Genomic DNA, 22,372 nt, shown 5'->3' with positions numbered 1-22,372 from the left:
GTGACAGAGAAAAGAGGGGGTGGGGTGGGGGAGACAGAAATAGTCTTCCATCTGCCCGTTCATTCTCCAAATGCTAGCAATAACTGAGACTGAACCAGGTTGAAGGGGTCCAACCACTTGAGCCATCATCTGCTGCCTCCCAGGTGCATTAGCAGGAAGCTGGATTGGAAGCAGAGAAGCCAGGACTCAGCTGGCACTCTGTTATGGATGTGTGTGTCCCAGATGGCAGCTTAACCAACTGTGGCATGACACATACCCCCCTTCTCTCCTCTTTTACTTCTTTCATAGAGGAATATTGCCAAGGCCTAGTATCTTCTTGAGAATTTTAATTATTCTTTTGAATCCATGGCTGCTACTTTTTAATTAGAGAAATTCACAGGTTGCTGAGAAGATGAGGATGGTTATAGGAACAGCACACATGTTTCCTCTGGTGTCATTTGCTGTTTGTTTTTTTTTTTCCTCACTTGCTTCCTTTATGTTCCAATTCACTGAGGTTTACAAAGTGAACTTGTAGTATTTCATCATGTTCATACATTCATTTTATGATATCCAAAGGAGTAGCTTCCCTAAGAGTGCTCAACATTTTGTAAAATGACAACATGCATTTTTATTGACTTGTGTCATAATATTTTCAGTCATTTTTACTTTTGTTAAGAGGTGGTTAAATAGAAATTCATTTATATTTTGCTTCTATTCAGAGTATGTTAGAGATAGCTAGTAGTTGGAATAATGTGAGACTGTCATTGCTACTCATTCCCAACCATCCTTTTTATCTTCTTCTCTTTGGATCTTCCATCTTTTATTTACCAGCATTTTCCCTTTCTTACTTCACTGTTACACTTCATTTTCATAGACTATTGTGAATATGGAATATTGATTGTCATTCACCCTAAAGTCTTAAGTTATATTATTGCCATCCTTCTCTACTTTTCTTGGAGATACGAATTTTTAAATGACTGAAGTAAAGCAGTTTATCTTATTTTTTCTAGGTAGCCCTGATTCTCTTTAAGTTTGAGGAGAGTATAGTGTTGTATAAGGAGAACATTCAACTAATTTAAAAAATCATCTTGATTATTAAGTATCACTTCATGCTGACATCGTTACTTAAGATTTTTGAAACAGTCATAAGGTTATTGGTGGTATATAAAACAATTAGATTTAAAGTAAAAGCTAGCAGGTTGCTGTCTATAAAACAGCTCCAAACTTTTACATATAAATGCACAAAAAAGTTGAAGGCACACAGTGATGCTGGAAATCAGGTATATATTCAGCCTGCATTGGAGAGAATACACACATACACACACACACACACAAGTACAAACGGACAATAGCACTGGAAAGAAAAGTGTAATCAACTCCTCATCTGTTGTGCTGCCTGACTAGACGTTTTGCTGTGCTTCCACTGTGCTGCTACTTCAGGAAGTGAGCATCTGTCAGGAAGTGCAGCTTTCTGAGGTTATCAGAGTACTTTTCCCACTTTTCTCTTTTTGCTCTCATCCATCTCCTTCTAACTTCCAGAATACAGTCTGCCAGGCCTATCAGGGAAGGTAAGAAGTCTCCCCTTGCATTTTTTTTTTTTTTTTTTTTTTTTTAGATTTATTTATTTGGGCCGGCACTGTGGCTCACTAGACTAATCCTCTGCCTGTGGCGCAGGTACCCTGGGTTCTAGTCCTGGTTGGGGCTACAGATTCTGTCCCAGTTGCTCCTCTTCCTGTCCAGCTGTCTGTTGTGGCCCAGGAGTGCAGTGGAGGATGGCCCAAGTGCATGCGAAACCAGGAGGAAGCACCTGGCTCTTGGCTTTGGATCAGCGCAGTGCGCCGGCCGTAGTGGCCATGTGGGGGGTGAACCATTGGAAGGAAGACCTTTTTCTCTGTCTCTCTCTCCCACTAACTCTGCCTGTCAAAAAAAAAAAAAAAAAGATTTATTTATTTGAAAGCCAGAGTTACACAGAGAGAGAAGGAGAGACAGAGAGAGGTCTTCCATCTGCTGGTTCACTCCCCAGTTGGCTGCAATGACCGGAGCTGTGATGATCTGAAGCCAGGAGCCAGGAGCCTCTTTCGAGTCTCCCCTGCTGACGCAGGGGCCCATCTTCCACTGCTTTTCCAGGCCATAGCAGAGAGCTGGGTGGGAAGTGAAGCAGCTGGGACTTTAACTGATACCCTTATGGGATGCGGGCACTGCAGGCGGTGGCTTTACCTGCTATGCCACAGCACCAGCCCTTCCTCCTGCATTCTTGCTAGGGATTAAGACAGAAAGAACCTTTGTAATCATTCATGGTAAAGATAGAATTTCCCCTATAACTTATCTAATTGAGATCCAGAGGTCTAGGCAGTGGATTGGGCAAAGATACCACCTCAGTTCAGGGTCTTATAATAGCTTGCTACTTGTTGAAAAATTTAATAGGAACTTGTATATCCAAGTAGGCTTCAGATATTGATCCTAAATTAAAATCTCATCAACATTTAATAGTTTCAGAATAAGACCTAAGGACAATTCTTACATTTGAGTCTTTTTTTTCTTCAAGTATTCTAAATATGGCTGTAAATTTTTCTTTTAAAATTTGAATATTAAGGAAAAAATCTCTCTAAATAGAATTTGTGAAAAACTAAATACTAGAAAACAAGGGTAAAGGAACAGTATCTGGTGAAAATGGTTCACTGTGGAAATCAGAATAAAATTTTGAAAATATTTGTCACCTACACTGGGATACAAAAGAAACTATCAAAAATGATTAGTAAGTACAGACCAGGCTGATATACAAAAAGATTAACCTATGTCCCTCCCAAGAAAACCCAAAATAATATTAAAGGTTAATAGTGAGAAAATGAAGGATTACAAGGAAGGTAAAAACAGGATACTAGATTTAAAAAAAATTTTTTTTGAAGCAGAGAGAAATAGAGAAAGAGAGAAACACGCTTCTACCTATTTGTTCCTGATGACTAAAATGGCCTGGGTGAACCAGAGCCAAGAGCCAGGAATATAATTTAGGTCTTCTGCAAGGTGACAGGAACCCAATTACTTAAGCCATCACCTGTTGCCTCCCAATGTCTGCATTGTCAGGAAGCTACTAGAGCCAGGAGCTGGAGGCAGGAAGTGAACACAGCCACTCTGATCTGGGACATGGACATCTTCCCTGACAAGATAAACATCTGTTCCTAGGGGACTGGATTTAAAATTTGTGAGAAACCATGACAGAATTGACACTGGAAAATCAGATTGGTGATTTTGAGGACAAAATATAGAAGAAGGGACCACAGAGATATGATACAGAGAGAAAGACAAAAGAATTAAAACAGAGACAAAATTAAGGAAAAGAAATAAAAAACATTGATGGTATGGAGTGCCAGTATAAAGATTAATAAATTTAAAGGAATAATTTGAAAGAACAATAGAGAGAAAGACATAGACATATTTCATCAGCTGGTTCCCAAATGGTTCCCACTAGTCCCCAAATACCTGCAATAGTTGTGGGTTGGTCAGGCTGAAGCTGGGAGTTTATAATCCAATCCTGGTAGTATCAGTGACCCAGTTACTTGAGCCATCACTACTGCCTCCCAGGATGTTCAAGTAGGAACTTGAACGAGGCACTGTAATATGGCGTGTAGGCAGCTTAACTGCTGTGCCAAATGCCCACCCCACCGGTATAACAATTGTGATACTTGGGCTGGGCAATTGACATCATGGTTAAAAATGCCACTTGGGATGCCTGCACTCCATATTGAACTCCCTGTTTTCAAGTTCTGGCCAAGCTTTCAATTCCAGCTTCCTCCTACTGTCTGCCTTGTGAGGCACAGGTGATAGCTCAAGTAGGTAGGTCCATGGCAGTTGCGGGCATTTGAGAGTGAACCAGTACATGGAAGATCTCTTTTTATCTTTCAAGTAAAAAATTAAAATGACCCCTATTGGCTGCTCTGAAAAGCTATCTATGCATTATTTCCTGGGTCTACTCCCAACTTGGGCAGCCACCCCTGCGGTGCACCTCCTCTACCACTGCTTTGTCACCAGAGTCCTCCAACTCTAGCTTTCTTTTGCATCCCTGCATCAGATCACCACATGCTCCTCCATGTCAGATACAGCTGTGGACACCAACTCTGAGATACCACTGAGGACTTACAGGAAAAGGAAGTTGTGGAGCAGGTGTAGAAAGGAAGAGACACCCTGCTAATGAGAATGCTACCGAAGAAAATGGGGAGCAGGAGGCAGACAATGATGTAAAGAGCAAGAAGGCCAAGAGGAAGAGGAGGAGGAGGAGGAAGAGGGTGATGGTGAGGAAGAGGATGGAGATGAAGATGAGAAGGCCAAGGCAGCCACAGGCCAACAGGCAACTGAAGATGATGAGGATGATGATGTTGACACAAAAAAGCATTAGACTGATGAGGATGGCTAGATAGGGGGAAAAAAAAAGGAAAAGTAAAGCTTACATATGTTTAAAGAAAAGCCACCTGGTGGTGGCCTACTTATCTCCACTTCTCATCTCAGAATCTAAACAGGGTCACCTTTGAGTTGGTAGACAGCGCCTCCTGCTGACCATGTATGTTCTCCATTACCCAACCAAAATTGCAACCTTAATTTGCTTACATTTAAATAAAGAGAAGTGTATTAAATTAAAGATCTAATGATGCCTGCTTCTCTAGGACGCATTCTGTATAGGGGACTGAGTGCTATGTGTGGTCGTCTTGCCTTAGCTCTAGAAACTCACCCTGGCAGTCTTGGAACAAACTATTACAAGATTAAAACTTCATGTACTGCTTCATTTTCATTCAATTAGTTTCAGCAACTTGATATTGTAGGCCCCAGTTTCTCTCATTTAATCTCGTCTCTCGCTGCCTCTGAGTTGGTCACCTTGCAGTCGGGCTCTGGTAGCCAACTCAACTCCATTGTCCTTGAGACAACAACCTTTTCTCTTTGAGCTTCAGTTCTTTCCTTGAATCCCGACGAGACGTTCCTGCCCTCTGTTCTTGGTGTTTATTTCCTGGCCCTCTTGTCAGTCTCATCACCTTACTCTTATTCGTGGCATCCCATGAAGCCACGGGGAATTAGGGCAAGGTGTCGATGGCCCACATGTGCTTTGTGGGTTAAAATTTATTAGATTCTGGTTTTGCCCAAATATGGGCATGATTTAATAATAACCAAAACATTTCATGATTTGGGTAGGAATAGGTACTTATACAGCAAACAGATCAAAAACTGTCCTAGAAAGAAAAACCTGAAACTTTGCTGTGGATTGTGGGTAGCCAGAAGAAAAATAGGCGTAAATCAAGACTATGAGAGATGAACATGAGGATTTTTCGCTTCATGCAACTTAATTTTAAGAACGACTATTTTGATAAATTAAGCCAACATTTTTTCTTGATCCCAGAATTCAAACCATATTTATAAATGTATAATTCAGCTACTGTTTAGTTTAAATGGGCTTGTTGAGCTAGCCTGGACAATGTTACCATTTTTTACTGTTTTCTATAGTAAAAATATTTTAAATTTATGTATCAAACAATTCAGTTCACTTTTAAATTATAACCCATTTTTAGGTTGGCGCTATGTACAGCGATTTCTCTACAGTTGTACATAAAATGTCTTTACTGTAAAATGAACTAATGTTTAAAATACTGCTTTATGCTGTAATAAAGGTATTAGTATTTAAAAAAAAAAAAGATCTAATGATGTGGTACCAGCGTTGTAGCATAGAGGGTAAAGCAGCCACCTGCAGTGCCAGCATCCCATATGGGTGCCGGTTCTAGTCCCGGCTGCTCCTCTCCCAATCCAGCTCTCTGCTATGGCCAGGGAAAGCAATAGAAGATGGCCCAAGTCCTGGGCCCCTGCACCTATGTGGGAGACCTGGAAGAAGCTCCTGGCTCCTGGCTTTGGATTGGCCCAGCTCTGGCTGTAATGGCCATTTGGGGAGTGAATGGAAGACTTCTCTCTCTGTAATTCTGCCTTTCAAATAAATAAGTAAATAAATCTTTAAAAAAAAAATCTAATGATGATGATGCATCTTGAAGACTTAGAAAAACAAGAGCAAACCAAACTCAAAGTCAGCAGGAGGTGATAAATAATAAGGATCAGAGCAGAAATAAATAAAACTGAAACTAAAAATTGAAAAAAAAAAACCCCAAAAGATAAATAAAACAAAAAGTTGGGTTTTTGAGAAGGTAAACAAAATAGATAAACCTCTAGCCAGACTAACAAAGAAAAAAACAGAAAGACTCAAATAAATTAGAAATGAAAAAGGAGACATTGCAACCAACACCGCTAAAAGACAAATGATTATTAAGAAACTACTATGAAAAACTATATGCTAATAAACTGGAAAACTGTAATGAAATGGATAAATTTCTGGATTCATATGACCTATTAATATTAAATCAATAAGATATAGACAACCTAAACAGACCTGTAACAAGCAATGATATTGAAGCAGCAATCAAACGCCTTCTATCCAGGAAAAGTCTGGACCTGATGGCTTTACTACTGAGTTTTTAAGACTGAGTAGCTGGCACCGTGGCTTAACAGCCTAATCCTCTGCCTTGTGGCGCCAGCACACCGGGTTCTAGTCCTGGTTGGGGCACCGAATTCTGTCCTGGTTGCCCCTCTTCCAGGCCAGCTCTCTGCTATGGCCCGGGAAGGCAGTGGAGGATGGCCCAAGTCCTTGGGCCCTGCACCCCATGGGAGACCGGGAGAAGCACCTGGCTCCTGGCTTCGGATCAGCGAGATGCGCCAGTGAACCAACGGCAAAAAGGAAGACTTTTCTCTCTCTCTCTCTCTCTCTCTCTTTCTCTCACTATCCACTCTGCCTGTTAAAAAAAAAAAAAAAAGACTGAGTAATACACCACTGTATGTAAATACCACATTTTGTTTATCCATTTATCTGTTGGTAGACATTTGGGTTGTTTCAGTTGCTTCCAGGACCTGTGAATGTGGCTATGGGAGAAACAACAGCATATATTGAGGGCTGACTCAGTACCTTCTGTATCCTGGAGGATATTATATTCATCCCACACAATGTTGCCGTCCAGCCATCACCATGAGTTTTCAAAAGATCATTTTGCTCTTCTTTATGCCAGCTACTTTGAGTGTTGGAAAACATAGTAATACCAGTGAATTCTGTGAAAATGAACCCATTGCCACACTTCATTTGTTATAAAATGAGTTGCCTAGTTTGAAACAGTGCTACCTGCAATAGTGATAGTTCATAAAAGATTTTGTAACATCATAGATGTTGGTTTCATCAGAAACATTATAGTCAGGAAGGAAAATCTGTCTCCAGAGTAAATGTCTATCTTAGTAAGAATAAAGCATTGCCACTTCCGAGATAAAATTGACTGTAATCAGCCTGCCGGCAGGTGGCTGGCTAATCCTCTAGAGAACGGTGTCATATCTTGGGCTTAGTGTTGGTCTTTTTAAAAAATAGTTTTTTTTAAGGGCCAGTGTGCCGGTGCAGTAGGTTAATTTCCACCTGTGGCACCGGCATCCTATATGGGTTCCAGTTCAAGTCCCGGCTGCTCCTCTTCCAATCCAGCTCTCTGCTGTGGCCTAGGAAAAAAACAGAACCTATGAATTCCTTCCTGGTTTTTCACCTGGGTGGTAGAGGCCCAAGTACTTGGACCAGCTTCTGCTGCTTTCCAAGTCACATTAGCAGGGGCCTGATGCTGAAGCAGAGTAGCCAGCACTTGAGCTGGCATTCTGATATGGGATGGCAGCATCTCAAGTGGAGACTTAATCTGCTGTACAATTATGCTGGCCCAATGCCCATTTAAAATTTTATTTATTTAAATTTTTTAAAATTATTTATTTATTTGACAGGTAGATTTACAGACAGTGAGAGAGACAGAGAGAAAGGTCTTCCATCTGATGGTTCACTTCCCAAATGACCACAATGGCTGGAGCTACACTGATCTGAAGCCAGGAGCCAGGAGCTTCTTCCTGGTCTCCCATGCGGGTACAGGGGCCCAAGCACTTGGGCCATCCTCCACTGCCCTCCCAGGTCACTGCAGAGATCTAGACTGGAAGAGGAGCAACCGGGACTAGAACCTGGTGCCCATATGGGATGCTGGCGCCACAGGCGGAGGATTGACCTAGTGCGCCATGATGCTGGCCCCTTATTTATTTTTTGTGTTGCTCAGTTCTTTTGGTTCTGCATATATTTTAGATATTGATCTTTAATCAGATGAATAGCTTGCGCACAGTTTCTCCCATTCTGGCCGTTACCTCTATATTCTGTTGATTGTTTCCTTTGCATTTAGAAGTTTTATAGTTTGATGATATTACCATATATATTTTTAAAATTTTATTGCCTATGTTCTTGGGTTTTTAGTGAAAAATTACTGCCTATACTGATATTTTTAAACATTTCCCCTAGGTTTTCTTCTATAACTCTCATAGTTTGAGGTTTTGTGTTCAAGTCTTTGATTTATTTTGAGCTGATTTTTGTATATTGGGTAAGAGGTAGTGGAGAGGTGTCAGGTTTTAATCTTCTGTGTATATCCAGTTTTCCTAGCATCATTTATTGTAAAGGCTATTCTTTCCCCACTCTATCACTGTTTGTCTTGGCTATTGGTGAATTTGGCATTCAACAGGAATTGTGAACTATGAGCTCTGGTGAGTGTTAAGTCCATGTCGCTGAACTGATGTATCACCTCCATTCTTGTTACCATGACTCCTTTGTGCAATTATGTAAAGACACAGTTGGATGGGAAAGATACTGGCTGATATCCATGATATGCTTCTTCCTGTCCTCTTGATTATTGCCCTCTACTGAGGTTGACTGGAGCACAGCACCCACCTTAGTTATCTCCTGTTAAAATTCTTTCTGACTTTCTGACCATTCAGCTCAACCATTAGATGCTATCCTTAAGCTGGTATGTATTTATACCTTCAGTTGTCTCATTTTACATAAAATGACAGTCACATCCACAAGTCTTGCCCACCTGGGGGAGTTCTCTTCACCACTCTTCTTTAGAACTATCCTTGAGTGGGGCTGTAGTACTGCTGCATTTGCCTACTTTTGTGTGACATTAGCTTGTCATACCCAACCATCTTTAAACCAAGCTAACTTTTCCCCATTAGTTAGCTCATCCTAAGGAACTTTGCATGCATCAGAGGTGTAGGTTAAGAGAGAGGAAGCAATATGTCAAGAATAGGTCCCATGGGAATCTGGTCTACTTGCTCATGCACATTACTTGTTCCTTTAGGACTTGCTTGAACCTATGTTGGGACCCTTTTACTTGATAGAATGCTGTGTAAATGCCAAATTTATGGGTTAGGGGATCAGCCATTAACCATTTGATGATGTACAACCTGAGGTTGTATGGTAAATTGGTGACCTTGCAATCAGTATCTGCTGAGGACCAGTATCATGTCCAAAGCCAGTTTTCAAGGAAAGAATAGTTATCTGTAGATAACCATGTCTGTATATAACTATCTTTGCTTCCAAGTCCTAAAATGTTTATACTGTGATTCATCTGTAAGGATCTGCTGAATGCTGTGTGCATCTTCAGTTAAAGTGGTTCCAACTGTATGCTTACCATGTGCAGTCAGAATGGTATTATCAACTTAGTAAAGAACTAAGTGGAGCTTATGATATTTTCTAGAATGGAGAATGAATCAGTATTTCTACAGGCTAGATTATGGCTAGAATGCTAGAGCTATAGGTGGATAGCAAAGAGGGTATATTGTTGGCACTGCCTTCTGAAAGACACTGTTTTTTGATGGTTTTTAATAATAGAATAGCTTTATTCTGATTGTTAGAAAATGTGTTCATTTGTACCACAACAAAAACTGTATCTTTAACCATAATGACAATTAGAATAATGTGATTATGCTTGCAGTAATTTACTACCATTTGCTAAGATCGTTCTATATTTGGACCAGACCTAGATAGGCAAGCTAAATGTGGTAGGAATTACCATTCCTTTATCTTTCAAGTCTTTGTGAGGCACTGATTTCTACAAGTTCTACAGGAATGTGGCATTACTTTTGATGTACTGTTTTGGTAGGTAAAAGTTCAAGTAACTTCAACATGGCTTTTTCTACTTGGTTTTCCTCTGTAATATCCCTCACTCTATGGGTCAGGTAATCAGTGTGGACATTGTGTCAGTTATTGTTTGTCTCTTCTAAGTATGCACTCCAAACTGGGTAAATAACTTTGGGGTGGGTTCAGACACTGGTGGAACTCTCTGGAGAGAGACCTTTTGCTAAAATTCAGTTAATTACCTAACCTCCGTAAACTCTTACTCTCACTGTTGAATCACAATAGAATCTTAGGCACCCGTGAACTAGTGTTAGTTCAGATTCAGTGTCTGGTTATCCCTGATAAGTGTCATTAATATCCTATCCCCACTGTACAGTCACCCTGGTAAATGGTTACATGTTTCTCTGGGGAAGGATAGGAGGAAGGTTTACAGTATAATTTTTTGGGAAGAATGTCAATGTTCTTAAAGGGGATCCATCATCTTTATTCAAGGTCCCTGGCCTGAGAAGTAGCTCATCTCAGAAGAGCTTGAGGGTCAACACTCTGTTTCGTGTTCATAAATTCCTATTTCTCGTGATCAGACCTAGAGCTTTTCTATGTACACAAATCAGATAAGATTTAAGGAGACTGCCCATCTGTTTTAGTTCTAGGACACCACGGACACTTAACCAATCCAGTCTAGCTGTTTTTGTTTACTGCTTTGACTTCACTACCCATTTTGATGACTATGTCTACTTTGCCTACGGAAGTTAATTGCTAATTGCTACCACTTGCCTGTGTCACTTGAGATCACATCACTGCCATTGAGTTTGGTGAATCCAGTTTGATGGTGCCATTTCCTACTGTTGTTCTTGACTTTCTGGCCAAATGGAGCTTATCAAGCTACAGAGAGCTCATCAAGGAGGTCAGGCTCCCCTCACGAATAATTTCCAGTTCTGGTAAAGGAAGTGTTTTCTGGCTTTTTATAAAGCACATAGGGAGAATGAGGGCAGGCATTACGCATAATTTTCATGTATTAGAAAAGTTATGAGCTATTTCCCTTAAAGATTCCAGATGAGTAGCAATTTTATAAGTAACATTTATTTATGACCTCAGTCATTAAGATGTTTAATATATAGAATATATCTGAGTTTGAAAAGTTTAACTGCTAACAAAATATGTTTATATTTGTTGCTTTTAGAATGTCAAAGGGATTTTCTTATTTATTAATGTATTGTATATTAAATATTTGAATTTTACTAGACAAAAATAAAACTCATTTGGGTGTTATTTTCTACTTCATGACCTAAACCTGGCATTAAACAATAGGATTTCTGTTCCCCCATCTGTTCTAAGAATAAATGTGACTACTCATATTCTATGTATGTATCTTTAAAAAAGTGTTCAATCTTCTGTTTTACTGTTTTTCTTCATTATTTCTTAACAATTCTTTCCTTTTGGGGTCTTGCAGGAAACTAAAGTAGGTAGGAGGGTAGAAAAGGTGGAAGAGATAGACTCACCTCATTAATTCACACTTACAGTTTCTGATGTGCATCTGTAGGTTACTGAGTCAGTAATACCAGTTTGAAAAGCAGTGGTTTATATGAGTTATGTATAAAGATTTAGCTTTTGAGATTTCCTAAAGGGAAACATTTAAATAGATGGTTTGGGACCTTTTCTTCTACCTTACCCCTCATAAGTCTTTTCTTTAACTTCAGCTTCATTCCCGAACTTAAAGTCCATTTATTTAACTTTCTATGTGTATCCTAAAAGCACCTCAAATTCAGTATGTTCAAAATTGTACTCATCTTCTTAGTCCCCAGATCTCCTAAAAATTCCATCTTTGTAATTGGCATGACCATACACCAAAACAATATCTAATGTAGAAAACTGGGAGTCACCATTACTTACTTTTGCTCTTGCTCTTATTTTCTATATTCTACATTTCTTATTGGTCTACTTTTTATCTCTGCCCCATTGCTATTGTTTTAGTTCCTTATTTTGTATGATTTATTTATTAAAAATACAGAGTGAAAGAAGTTGAGAGGGAGAGAAGAGTAAGAAAAGAGAGAGAAAAAGGGAAAGAGAAAGAGGGAGGGGGGGGAGGGGAGAGAGCTAGAGACCTTCCATCCACTGGTTTTCTTCCCAAATGGCTGCAATGACCAGGGCTGGACTAAGGCAAAGCCAGGAGTCTGGAATTCCATCTGGGTTTCTCATATGAGTAGCAAGGGCCCGATTAGTTGAACCATTATGTGCTGCCTTCCCAGGCACATTAGCAGGGAGCTGGATTGGAGTGAAGCTGCTGGGACTTGAACCAGTATTCCGACATGGGATGCTGGCATGACAAGCAGCAGCTTAGCCTGCTGTGTAGTACTGCTGGCCCTTCAATTTTTTTTCAATCTGTGAGGTTTTTAAAATATTGTGTAATTTTTAAAAGTATTCATTTGTTTATTTGAAATATAGAAAGCAACAGAGGGAGACACACACACACACAGATAGAGAGATAGAGATAGAGAGAGAGAGAGAGAGAGAGAGAGAGAGAAGCATGAGCGAGAAGCACACACACATGCACAGAGAATGAGAATCTCTCATCTGCTGGTTCATTTCCAAATGCCTGCAAGAGTCAGAGCTGGCCTGGGCTGATGTTGGGAGCCCAGAACTCAATCTGGATCTCCATGTGGATAGCAGTGACCCATCCACTTGGGCCATTATCTGCTTCCTCCCAGGATGCACATTTGTAGGAAAATGAAATCAAGCATGGAGCTGGGCCTGCAACCGTAAGCACTTAGTTATGGGATGTGGGCATCCCAGGTGGTGTCTTAACTGCTATGCCAAATGTTCACCCCTAAAATTATTTGTTTGTAAGGCAAAGGAGGGGCCACTTATAACTACTGGTTTGATTCTCAAATGCCCACAGTGGGTCAGGGTTGGGGCTGAAGTCAGGAGCTAGGAACTCAATCCAGGTTTTCCACATCTGTGGCAAAGACCCAACCACTTGAACCATCACTGCTGCCTACCAGGGTCTGCATTAATAGGAGGCAGGAATCAGGAGGCATAGAATTTACTCCAGGTACTCTGAGGTGGGGTGTAGGTGTCCTAACCATTGTTTTAACAGGTAGGCCAAATGCCTGCCTCTATGAGTTTTTAATAGCCCATTGTTTTTTTGGGCCATAATCCATAATGTAGTGACTTGAATGTTATTAGATTAAATTAAATTAAATTAAATCATTCAATAAGGGTCTTGGCCCAGAGTGATCATCTCTCTCTTTCTTCTTCTTCCTTTTCTATTTTCTTAAGATTTGTCTATTTTATTTGAAAGGTAGAGTTACAGAGAGAGAAAGGAAGAGAGAGAGAGAGAGAGAGAGAGAGAGAGAGAGAGAGAGAGAGAAAGAGAAAGAGAAAGAGAGAAAGATCTTCCATCTGCTGGTTCACTCCCGAATGGCCGGAGCTGGGCCGATCTGAAGACAGGAGCCAGGAGCTTCTTCTGGGTCTCACAGAGGCCCAAGCACTTCGGCCAGTATCTACTGCTTTTCCAGGCAAACTAGCAAGGAGCTGAATTAAAAGTGAGCTGTCAGGATTCGAACCGGCGTCCATATGGGATGCTGGTGCTGCAGGTGGCAGCTTCACCTGCTGTGCCATAGCACTGGCCCCAATCCTTTATTTTTGGAAGAAATTTGTCTTGGTATTACTTTTTAAAACAGGTGTGGTGGGACACAGAGCATACTATTTATTTCACTTGAACTTTATTATGTAAACATTTTCAGGCTAAAAACGTTCATGTGGAATATAAAAATGTGCACATGGGTCAGTATGGAGAAGACATTTTGTCTCCTTACCTCCTAAATACATGTATTAAAGTGATTTTATTCTTCTGAATTTCTAAGAGGAAGTTTTCTCTATTATTGTAAAAGCCAGCAGATTTCCTGAGTGTCCTTGAATGATTTATTCATGGCCTACTTGTATAGTAGCAAAAGAAAAGAATTATACATTACTTTTTTTTTAATTTTGTGCAAGAGAATAATTTTAAAAATATATTTTGTAAGACCTTTAATTAAAATTTAAATAAGTTGCCTTTTCAACTCATGGTCATTAGAGAGAGTATACTGTCTCTTCCATTATCATGGCTCAGAGCTGTGTACTTTTTTTCTCTCTGGCTGGTATATGTATTGTTTTCACCTTACTTTTGGTTTTTAAGGGAATCCAAGCTGTTCTCATACTTAAGATCCTGTTTATACCTTGGTAAATGTCATAAATTTATTAGTAACATCTTCTCCAAGGTTGAAACATTGAGTATCACCAATACTGAGATGCATAAAGTTGGTCTGTCATTAACAGAGAATCCCCCTTTCTTCTTTATTTCCTTTATTTCTTTAGTCTTGCTTTTTTTCCACATCTCCCAAAAGTTTCGGTGATTGATGAATAGATGAATGATCTCTCTGACTCTTAGTAGACTGTAAATTCTATGCGGATAGAGACTACCCTGGTCTGGTTCACCTCTGTGAGCCTAATGCCAAAGGTTAGCATGTAGTAGAAATTCAGTAAATTAATGGAATGAATGAATAATGAAACATATATTATGGATACTTCTTTTTAAAAATTTCTTTGTTGAAAATGTGTCCTACAGTATTTTGAAATATTTAGATTATAAAATAATGGGGAGAAATTATAGCTGGAAATGAAAAATATTTTTGATGTGAGGATTTTAAAATTTCCTACTTGTTCTTTAACACTTAAAGAATAGAGCAGTAAACATTGAATTTGAAGGGTTTTTTAAAACCCAATTTTTGATTTATTTTGGATTAATATTTGGAACTGCATCTGACCATGTGACCTTGATTAACTCAACCAATTATGGTCCAACTTAGATCAAAGTAGTTTGAGGGCATTATATGGAAATACACATATTTTTACAATTATTATCAGTTTTAAGGGCTTTAATTAAAACATGATGTGCCATATGTAAATAATAGCATTTTATTGTTTATTTCAAACTGTAACTTGAGAATTTTGAGAACTGAAGAATATTTCCAAGTATAATAGAAAGTCATGTACTCTTGGGTTCAGAAGTTATTATTTAAGTAAAATACTACATTGTAAAAGGCCTGACTGATGAGAAACACAAGGACTATAGTTAAGTGTACGTAGCTCTTCCTAACAATGTTAAGATAGACTGTTCATTTAATTATTGGATAACAGGTCTGTATAGATAAAAAAACAAACAAATAAAACCTTAATAACTATCATTTAACTATCATGTGAATTTTTGATAAGGTAGAAAGTAGCTATAAGTTTGAGCTTGATATATTATGAACTTTAATTTGGCCCCTTGTTTGGAAAGGCTATTAATACTTGGCTACTCAGTAGTACTAGTGTACTTGGAGAATAAGATCCTACTCAATGCTTCATGTCTTTTCAGCTCTACCAAATTATAATATCTCTGTTACTGTTTTCTTAGCTTTGTTCCTTTGTGACTTTAAGGGTATATTTCTAGCCTGTTTTTTTCTTTAGGCATCCACAAGGACAAAGATAAACCTCTCAGCTTCTCTGTTGTCCTTGAGACTTTGAGGCGTACCTTGACAGATTACCAGAACAAGCTGGAAGATGCATCTAATGAGGTAACACTTGCACTGTTTGGCTCCACACATATAGCCTTCGGCCTGTACCAGTACGTATCCCTTGCTTGTTACAAAGGTCAAAAAGATTGGGAATGTTGAATTGACAGCTTCACAGATACTAGGAATAATAAATTGTCTGTCACAGTTCTTTCTTTAAGTGTAGCCTAAAGTCGTGTCTCACTTAAGTTTTTCTGACTCTTCAGGCACAAAGTTGTAGACTGTCATTTCTTAGTCTTCATAATTTACTTATTTTATTTTGATTTAAAAAAACCTTACAAGTCATTTAAGTTAATGTGTTATATTTGAACATTAATATGTTTTATGACATTGGAAAATAGCTAGTGGAAATTTAGATTTTTGTCAGCGTTTTAGGTTAAAATTTCTACAAACTTTGGAAGTCTTAATAAAAAAAGAGAGAAATTAGTTTTCATATTGTAAAGGGAGTAAAGGTTGTTAGAAGTTTTCAAAAACAAGTATCTGTTTGATGTAGCCTGGAAGCTTTTAGATTGCTGATTGTAAAAGCTCTTGCTTCTATTTATCCTCTCATTTGTATTGTTTAATATGTGGGTTGATAATTTTCTTGGGTATTAAAATGTTTTATGAATTCCTGCTTTAAAAATTGAAGAGTTTGTTTAGCTACATCTTGTCAAATTAGCATCTGAAATAATTACATTAAATACAATTAGTTAGCAAAATAGCAAACAGATTGTTTGAGCCAAAGACAAGTCACATAGCATGGAATTTTGTGTTTATCCTTCTGTTTATCTCTTTTTCTGATATACTAAAAAGGCCATAAAACCATTAGATCTCACATTACAGGAAGAGGCTTATTTTAGCTTAGTTTGCTAATTTGAACAAAGAAGGAAAAGTGGCTCCTCTTAATAGATTCTGTTACTGTTCAAAACGCATAAAGAAAGTATTGAAAAAAATTAAATTTCTATGAAGAGCAAGTATTGCTAAGTCTTTCTCAGTGAGAAAAGACAACCTATATTGCTAGTAGTTTCTGAAACTCTTCTGAGGCCTAGGTCTGGAAGCTGCAGGGTAACTCGGAACATATTACCCACAGCGAATTGTTATTTGGGAGGATGGATGTCACATGATCCTCAGCATAGTTGAAAAGTCGACTCAGCAGGCTTTGGCTTAGTAATGCGCTTTGTTGTGAACCAGTGCCAGAGACAGCAGTGGGGAGACCAAGGGGGTGACTGCAAAGAAAGCAAAAAGAGCAGTCTGACAGAAAGAAGAATGAACTGTCAAAGAAAATAAATCACAAGCGGTGCAGGACCGACTGATGACCTGCCACAAGCCTTCCCAGTAGGACTGCATGTGACCGACCCTGAAGTTGTCATATGGAGTGAGGAGACCAGTGAATACCCTCATGATGTAGAGAAAGAACAGTCTCTTGCTCTGTTCTTTCTTCTTTCCTTATAGATGCCACTGCTTCTGGCATTTTGGTCCAGCAGGATTTTAAGAATAAAGTTATATTTGTTTACAGTAAGAATGCAATCCTTATCCAGACATCTAGTAACAACGCACTGCCATCACTGACATTTTAAGGTTGAATGCTTTCTTTTCTTTTTAGCAATGTGAGCTTGTGACAGAAACTACATAACTAAAAGAAATATTTTTTAAGACTCTTAATTACTGCTGAAAAAATTGTATTTAAGTAGCTGCATAAAAGCATTTAAAGATTAGCTTTTGAGTTACCCATGCTTGAAAAATGTAAAAAAGTTACTTATATTTTCTTTCATCAGCTAAACAGCATGAGTGATGCTAAGGAAAAGGTGTCTAATGAACTTGATTCTAGCAGACAGAAGATAGACTCTCATTCTAAAAATATAAAGGTATTATGATTTATATTTCTAGCTTTTTCCTTTTGTATGAAAAAGAAAGTACAGTTATTTAGGTAATATTTTTAGGTATATATGTCTAAAAATAGACTTAACTTTTAGCATACGTTTGGATATAATTTTAATTTTTATTCTTTATGAAAGTAATATGAATTATTTTTATTGAAAACATTTGATTGGCAATTGGCTTAGAGGAAAAATTCATTTCCTAGATTTAATGCTATAGATTTAAAGAATGATTTAAGATTTAGTGTCCAGCCTTGATACATTTTAAACATATTTTTCCAGAGCACATCTGTATTTGGAATCAGTTTTTTATCATGTTAAAGTGGAGCCATTGTTTTTAGTACATCATATCTGGTAATGGGCTGAGACCACACCTGGCTAAGGTCCAGAATAATAGTTTGGTTATTTTATGTGCTGGTTTTATGTACTACATCTTTGCAAAAATTATATTGTTGGAATTTTATTGTGTTGATTCATGTTATATTTGTCCTGGCCACTCCATTAGAATTTAAGGTTAATGAATAAATAGTTCAGCAGAACTTTATGCCACATGTTTGAGATTTCTATTAATATTGATGTCATTGGAAAATAAATGTTCATACATTACATTTAAAATATTTATTTAAAAATGTTATTTAAATATTATTTAAAGTTTTTAACTATCAGATTTTATTTATTTATTTATTTTTGGGATAATAGGTTGAAAGGAAAATTCCCTTCAACCAGATTTTTGGAATAAGTTATTCTATCAACAGTTTATGTAAATGTTTAAACATAACAAACTTTCTCATTTCTGAGGTAAGACGCTATACTTAGAGCACACATTGAGCAAAAATCTTTCAGTGTTTGCCATTATAAACAAATGTTTGCTTCTGTGGTTCTTGCGTATTAAAGCTTTAAAGTTTTCCTTATGTATTCTACGTTTGTGCTCCCGCTCCACCCCCACCCCCCCCCACCCCCCAATTGGAGGCCTTTCTGCAGTTCATTTCATTTCTCCAACAGGAACTTCAGGATAAACTGGCTGACGTCAATAAAGAGTTAAGTCATTTACGCACTAAATGTGCAGACCGTGAGGCTTTAATAGGCACCTTAAAAGTGGAACTACAAAATGTGCTGCACTGTTGGGAGAAAGAAAAGGCGCGTGCAACCCAATCTGAAAGTGAACTGCAGAAGCTTTCCCAGGTGTACCGCAAGGACACTGAGGTATTACCTGAGACCAGAGCACTGTCAGGAAGGGCCTTTCCTGAATCTCACATTTATACATGTACACATAGCAAGGGGCTATTTTTAACGGTAGTTGATTTAATTCGGAAAATCCATCTGAACTCAGTATTTTGAAATATTCATGACAACTGCAAAGTCAGCAGCTCCATTACTCTGGTGTCATCCTATTTTGTCAGAGAAATAATACAGTTTAACCCTTTCATCTCTTCTATAACTAGTTTTCTTTGACTATTTAGAACCACCATATTATCATGCAGTTCCTAACAGCTCTTTCAGAGTTAGCCTGTTTGCCATTGACAAACATATTTTGTTTTTTTTTAAATTTCAGTATTTCTATACCTTGGTGTGGTAGAAAGAATGTTTTGTCATTGGATAGTCCTAGATTTGGCTTTTCTATTTACAAATAGTGTAGCTGCAAATAATCCACATGACTTCACCTCTCCACACCTGAGTATCTACTGTGTAGATAATCTTACTCTTTATAATTATCAGGTGTAAAATTTTAGAAAAATGAAAGCTCCACAAATTAAAACTTTTCATTTTAATTCCCTGGAGTATTGCCTATCCACTTTTATTTATTAATCACTTTTTAAAATATTATGACAAAAATTTCATATTCTCTATGAGCCTCTGTGAACAGAATTGTTAGTTTATATTTTCATTTGCCCATGAGATATGGAGCTAGTCTAGCTAGTGTAACTGGTTTATCTAAGTCTTCCTGCATATTGAGTTCATTACTTCAACAAATAGGAATACGAATGCCAAGAGAGTAAAAAGGAAACATTCTTTCTGCTCTTCTCACAGTCTGGGATTTAAATTGTGTCCACATGAAGGAGTTGGAATTGTGCTACACATCAGATAATGATTAAAGTAAAGGAAACTAGAAGCCTGACTGTATTGTAAAGTCAGCATGTCTACAGCGTTGTGGTTGGGTTCAACGTGTGTGAATTGATTTTGGATCCTGGGATTCTCTTTGCATGCCAAATGGATGATTATCATGCTTGGTTTATCACAGCCCAAGCAAAAAAGGGCATAAAGGCAACACAGTGAAGGATCCTTGAGGGCGAACTTCCTTGAGGATGAATGTGATCACTTGGTAAAATGGGCAAGAGGAATATTTTAGTGCCTGAATATTACCTTTTGGTTAAGTACGTTTAATAAGACTTTAAAATATATCAACCTGCTTAAAAATGTTAAAGTCATCTTTCACAGCTTATAGAAGAATAAGTTAAGCATAGTTATAAATAATATTCTGATTTCTTAATTTAGTTTGTGGTTGTAGCTACATTTTCAACCTTTTGGTTTTCAGTTGTACAGCCTTTGGGAAAAAGTACAGAGTTAGTGGCACAGAGGGTGAATTAAAGATGTTTTGATATATATGTTTGATACATGTAGAAAAACTCTTCCCACAGTTTATTACAAACTTTTGCAAATTCTGTTGTTTTTTTTTTTTAGAAAATTAGAATTTTTGTTTTTCCTCTGAAGTTTTCTTCTTTTAAAAATTTTCTGTTCCTGCTGATGCATTAAAAAATCTTGAGGGAACTTACTTTGTCCATATATAATGCTCATTTTGTAGCTCCATAATTACCTTATCTCTAGGTTCTATGCTTTGGGATATTATAAGTGAAACACCTTATAAAGAGAGCCATTTGACAAAACAGTAAGTCAGTCTTCCATAGGTGTTCAAGATGGGATTGGCTTTAACCTGAATTCTATTGTGTAGTGTTTCTAGGTAATTCAGCAATGGGAGTTATTGTAGTGATAATATACTTTTTAAAGTTATTTTTTAATTAGAAAAATTTTAGCGCACACATATAAAATTATGCATATTTGTGGGGTACTACGTGTTGTTTGGTACCTGTGTACCTTGTCCAATATCCATTTATTAATATACTTTTAAGGAGATTTGTTTAAACATTCATAGTTGGACAATTTTGAAAGTATGTCTTGGGCAGCTCAGTCCATTTTTTGGCCTTTTGTAATATTTAAACACCTAAAAATGCCCAGGGTGCCAAATTCTATATGAGCTTCTAAGTGGGGAAAACAAATGAGCCTATCTTCCATATCTTTCATATCACTGTCTGCTTCGCCTAAGGGGCTTGGAATGGATTTCCTATAAGTGGTAGGTAAACTGGAATCTCTGGAGGAGGAGAAGAAAGCTGAGTAATTGTGTGCATGTAAAGTACAGATATTGGTGTAACTTTTTCCTCATCAGAGTTGAACAACAGTCTCCTCTCTCTCTCTCTCTCTCTCTCTGTGTGTGTGTCTCTCTCACTCTCTCTATATGTGTATATATATATATATATACATATGCATGTATATGTGTGTGTATATAGATTTTAACTTAAATAACATCTGTTTTGGCAAATATAAATGCGAAATTATAGAACTATGATACTGACTTCCAATCAGAAGGACTTAGGAACAACTGGTCCAGACCTTGTGTTGCAACTAAGGGAGCTTAGGCCCAGCGGGTGCTCTGTCAGATCACATACTTCGCAGCAGCAGAATTGGGGTCCGAACCCTGGCCTACTTGCTCCCAGACTGCAGATTTTGGTTTTGAATGCCAAGTGTAAACAATTCCAAGGATTCTATCTGCTGTTCAGTTTTGAATATTAAAAAAAACTCCAGCCCTCCAAGTGACAATATTCTGAGACTTCAGTATTTTAAATCTTTTCTAGGTTTTTAAAAATAAATTCTTCATCATTTGTATTATGAGAGTATTCCTTACAGAGTTCATAGAAAATGCATATTATGAAAAAAATGCATGGATTTCAAATTTTTTTGCAGCAAAATAAACATCTTTTAACTGCATTTTCTATGAACTTTTTGAAGTACTCTCACATGTTTTATTTCTTACAGTGTTTATATGCATGAATTAATTTTTCTTATTTTCTTGCAGGAGAAGCTAACCTTCCTTCATACCTTGTATCAGCACTTGGTAGCAGGCTGTGTGCTCATAAAACAACCAGAAGGCATGCTGGATAAATTCTCTTGGTCTGAGCTTTGTGCAGTTTTGCAGGAGAATGTTGATGCCCTGATCGCAGACCTCAACAGGGCTAATGAGAAGGTAACTGTCCTCAGGCACCAGATACCTCTATTAAATTCAGTGACATTTGTCCACATCACAGTACCATTAAGAGGGGCTGACATTCATCTTATTTCAAAAAGAATTTGGGTGTTAATAATTCAATACCATTAATTATGGCTTGTCTACAACTCAGTTTGATGCCATTGCTGTGGGCATGTAAATGTGACTGAAGTCTGTATGAAGTCTCTAAGCTCCACTTTCTGTGCAGGACATGCTAATACTACTAGCCAGTATTAGCCACAGGGACCTAATTAAAAGAAAATAAATTAATCTTACTGATGAAGCAATTCAAAGAACTTAGTCATTTACATTAATAAACCAAGTCTTTATGTTAGCATAAAATAGAAACAGGATACAGTTATTCAAAAACATGATTTTAAAATTCTTTGCTTAGGAAATATAAGGTGTTATTTTGAAAGCACTTAAAGAATTTTAAATTACATGTTTATGACTTGTTTCTTGAAATACAACAAAACGTATATTAGAAAACGCATTCCATGATTTAGAATGTTTTCTAGGAGAAAGCAGTAGAATTTTATGGTCCTTTACCATTTTGCAAACCTAGGAATTCAGTCTTTCAAAAAAAATTTTAAAAACTTGCTAGTGGCTATAGAAAATTAAAATGACTTGGCAGAGCAACATA

The 22,372-nt window shown here is 37.7% G+C and overlaps 1 protein-coding gene and 1 pseudogene across 1 annotated transcript in view; both read left to right on the top strand.

The window, feature by feature from the left end:
* CCDC171 (coiled-coil domain containing 171) overlaps positions 1-22,372 on the top strand; it is a 378,568-nt gene that overhangs the window by 128,560 nt on the left and 227,636 nt on the right. The window contains exons 14-17 of the mRNA XM_062208207.1: positions 15,455-15,561; positions 17,313-17,402; positions 18,417-18,617; positions 21,541-21,708. Of these exons, the coding sequence (XP_062064191.1) occupies positions 15,455-15,561; positions 17,313-17,402; positions 18,417-18,617; positions 21,541-21,708 (566 nt within the window). The remainder of the gene's footprint in view (positions 1-15,454; positions 15,562-17,312; positions 17,403-18,416; positions 18,618-21,540; positions 21,709-22,372) is intronic.
* On the top strand, positions 4,064-4,387 carry LOC133771871 (prothymosin alpha-like; annotated as a pseudogene).

The sequence above is a fragment of the Lepus europaeus genome, chromosome 12 (genome assembly GCF_033115175.1).
Source record: "Lepus europaeus isolate LE1 chromosome 12, mLepTim1.pri, whole genome shotgun sequence".
Taxonomy (NCBI): Eukaryota; Metazoa; Chordata; class Mammalia; order Lagomorpha; family Leporidae; genus Lepus; species Lepus europaeus.
The sequence above is the reverse complement of the archived record's forward strand: the minus strand, read 5'-3'. Positions and strand labels throughout refer to the sequence as shown.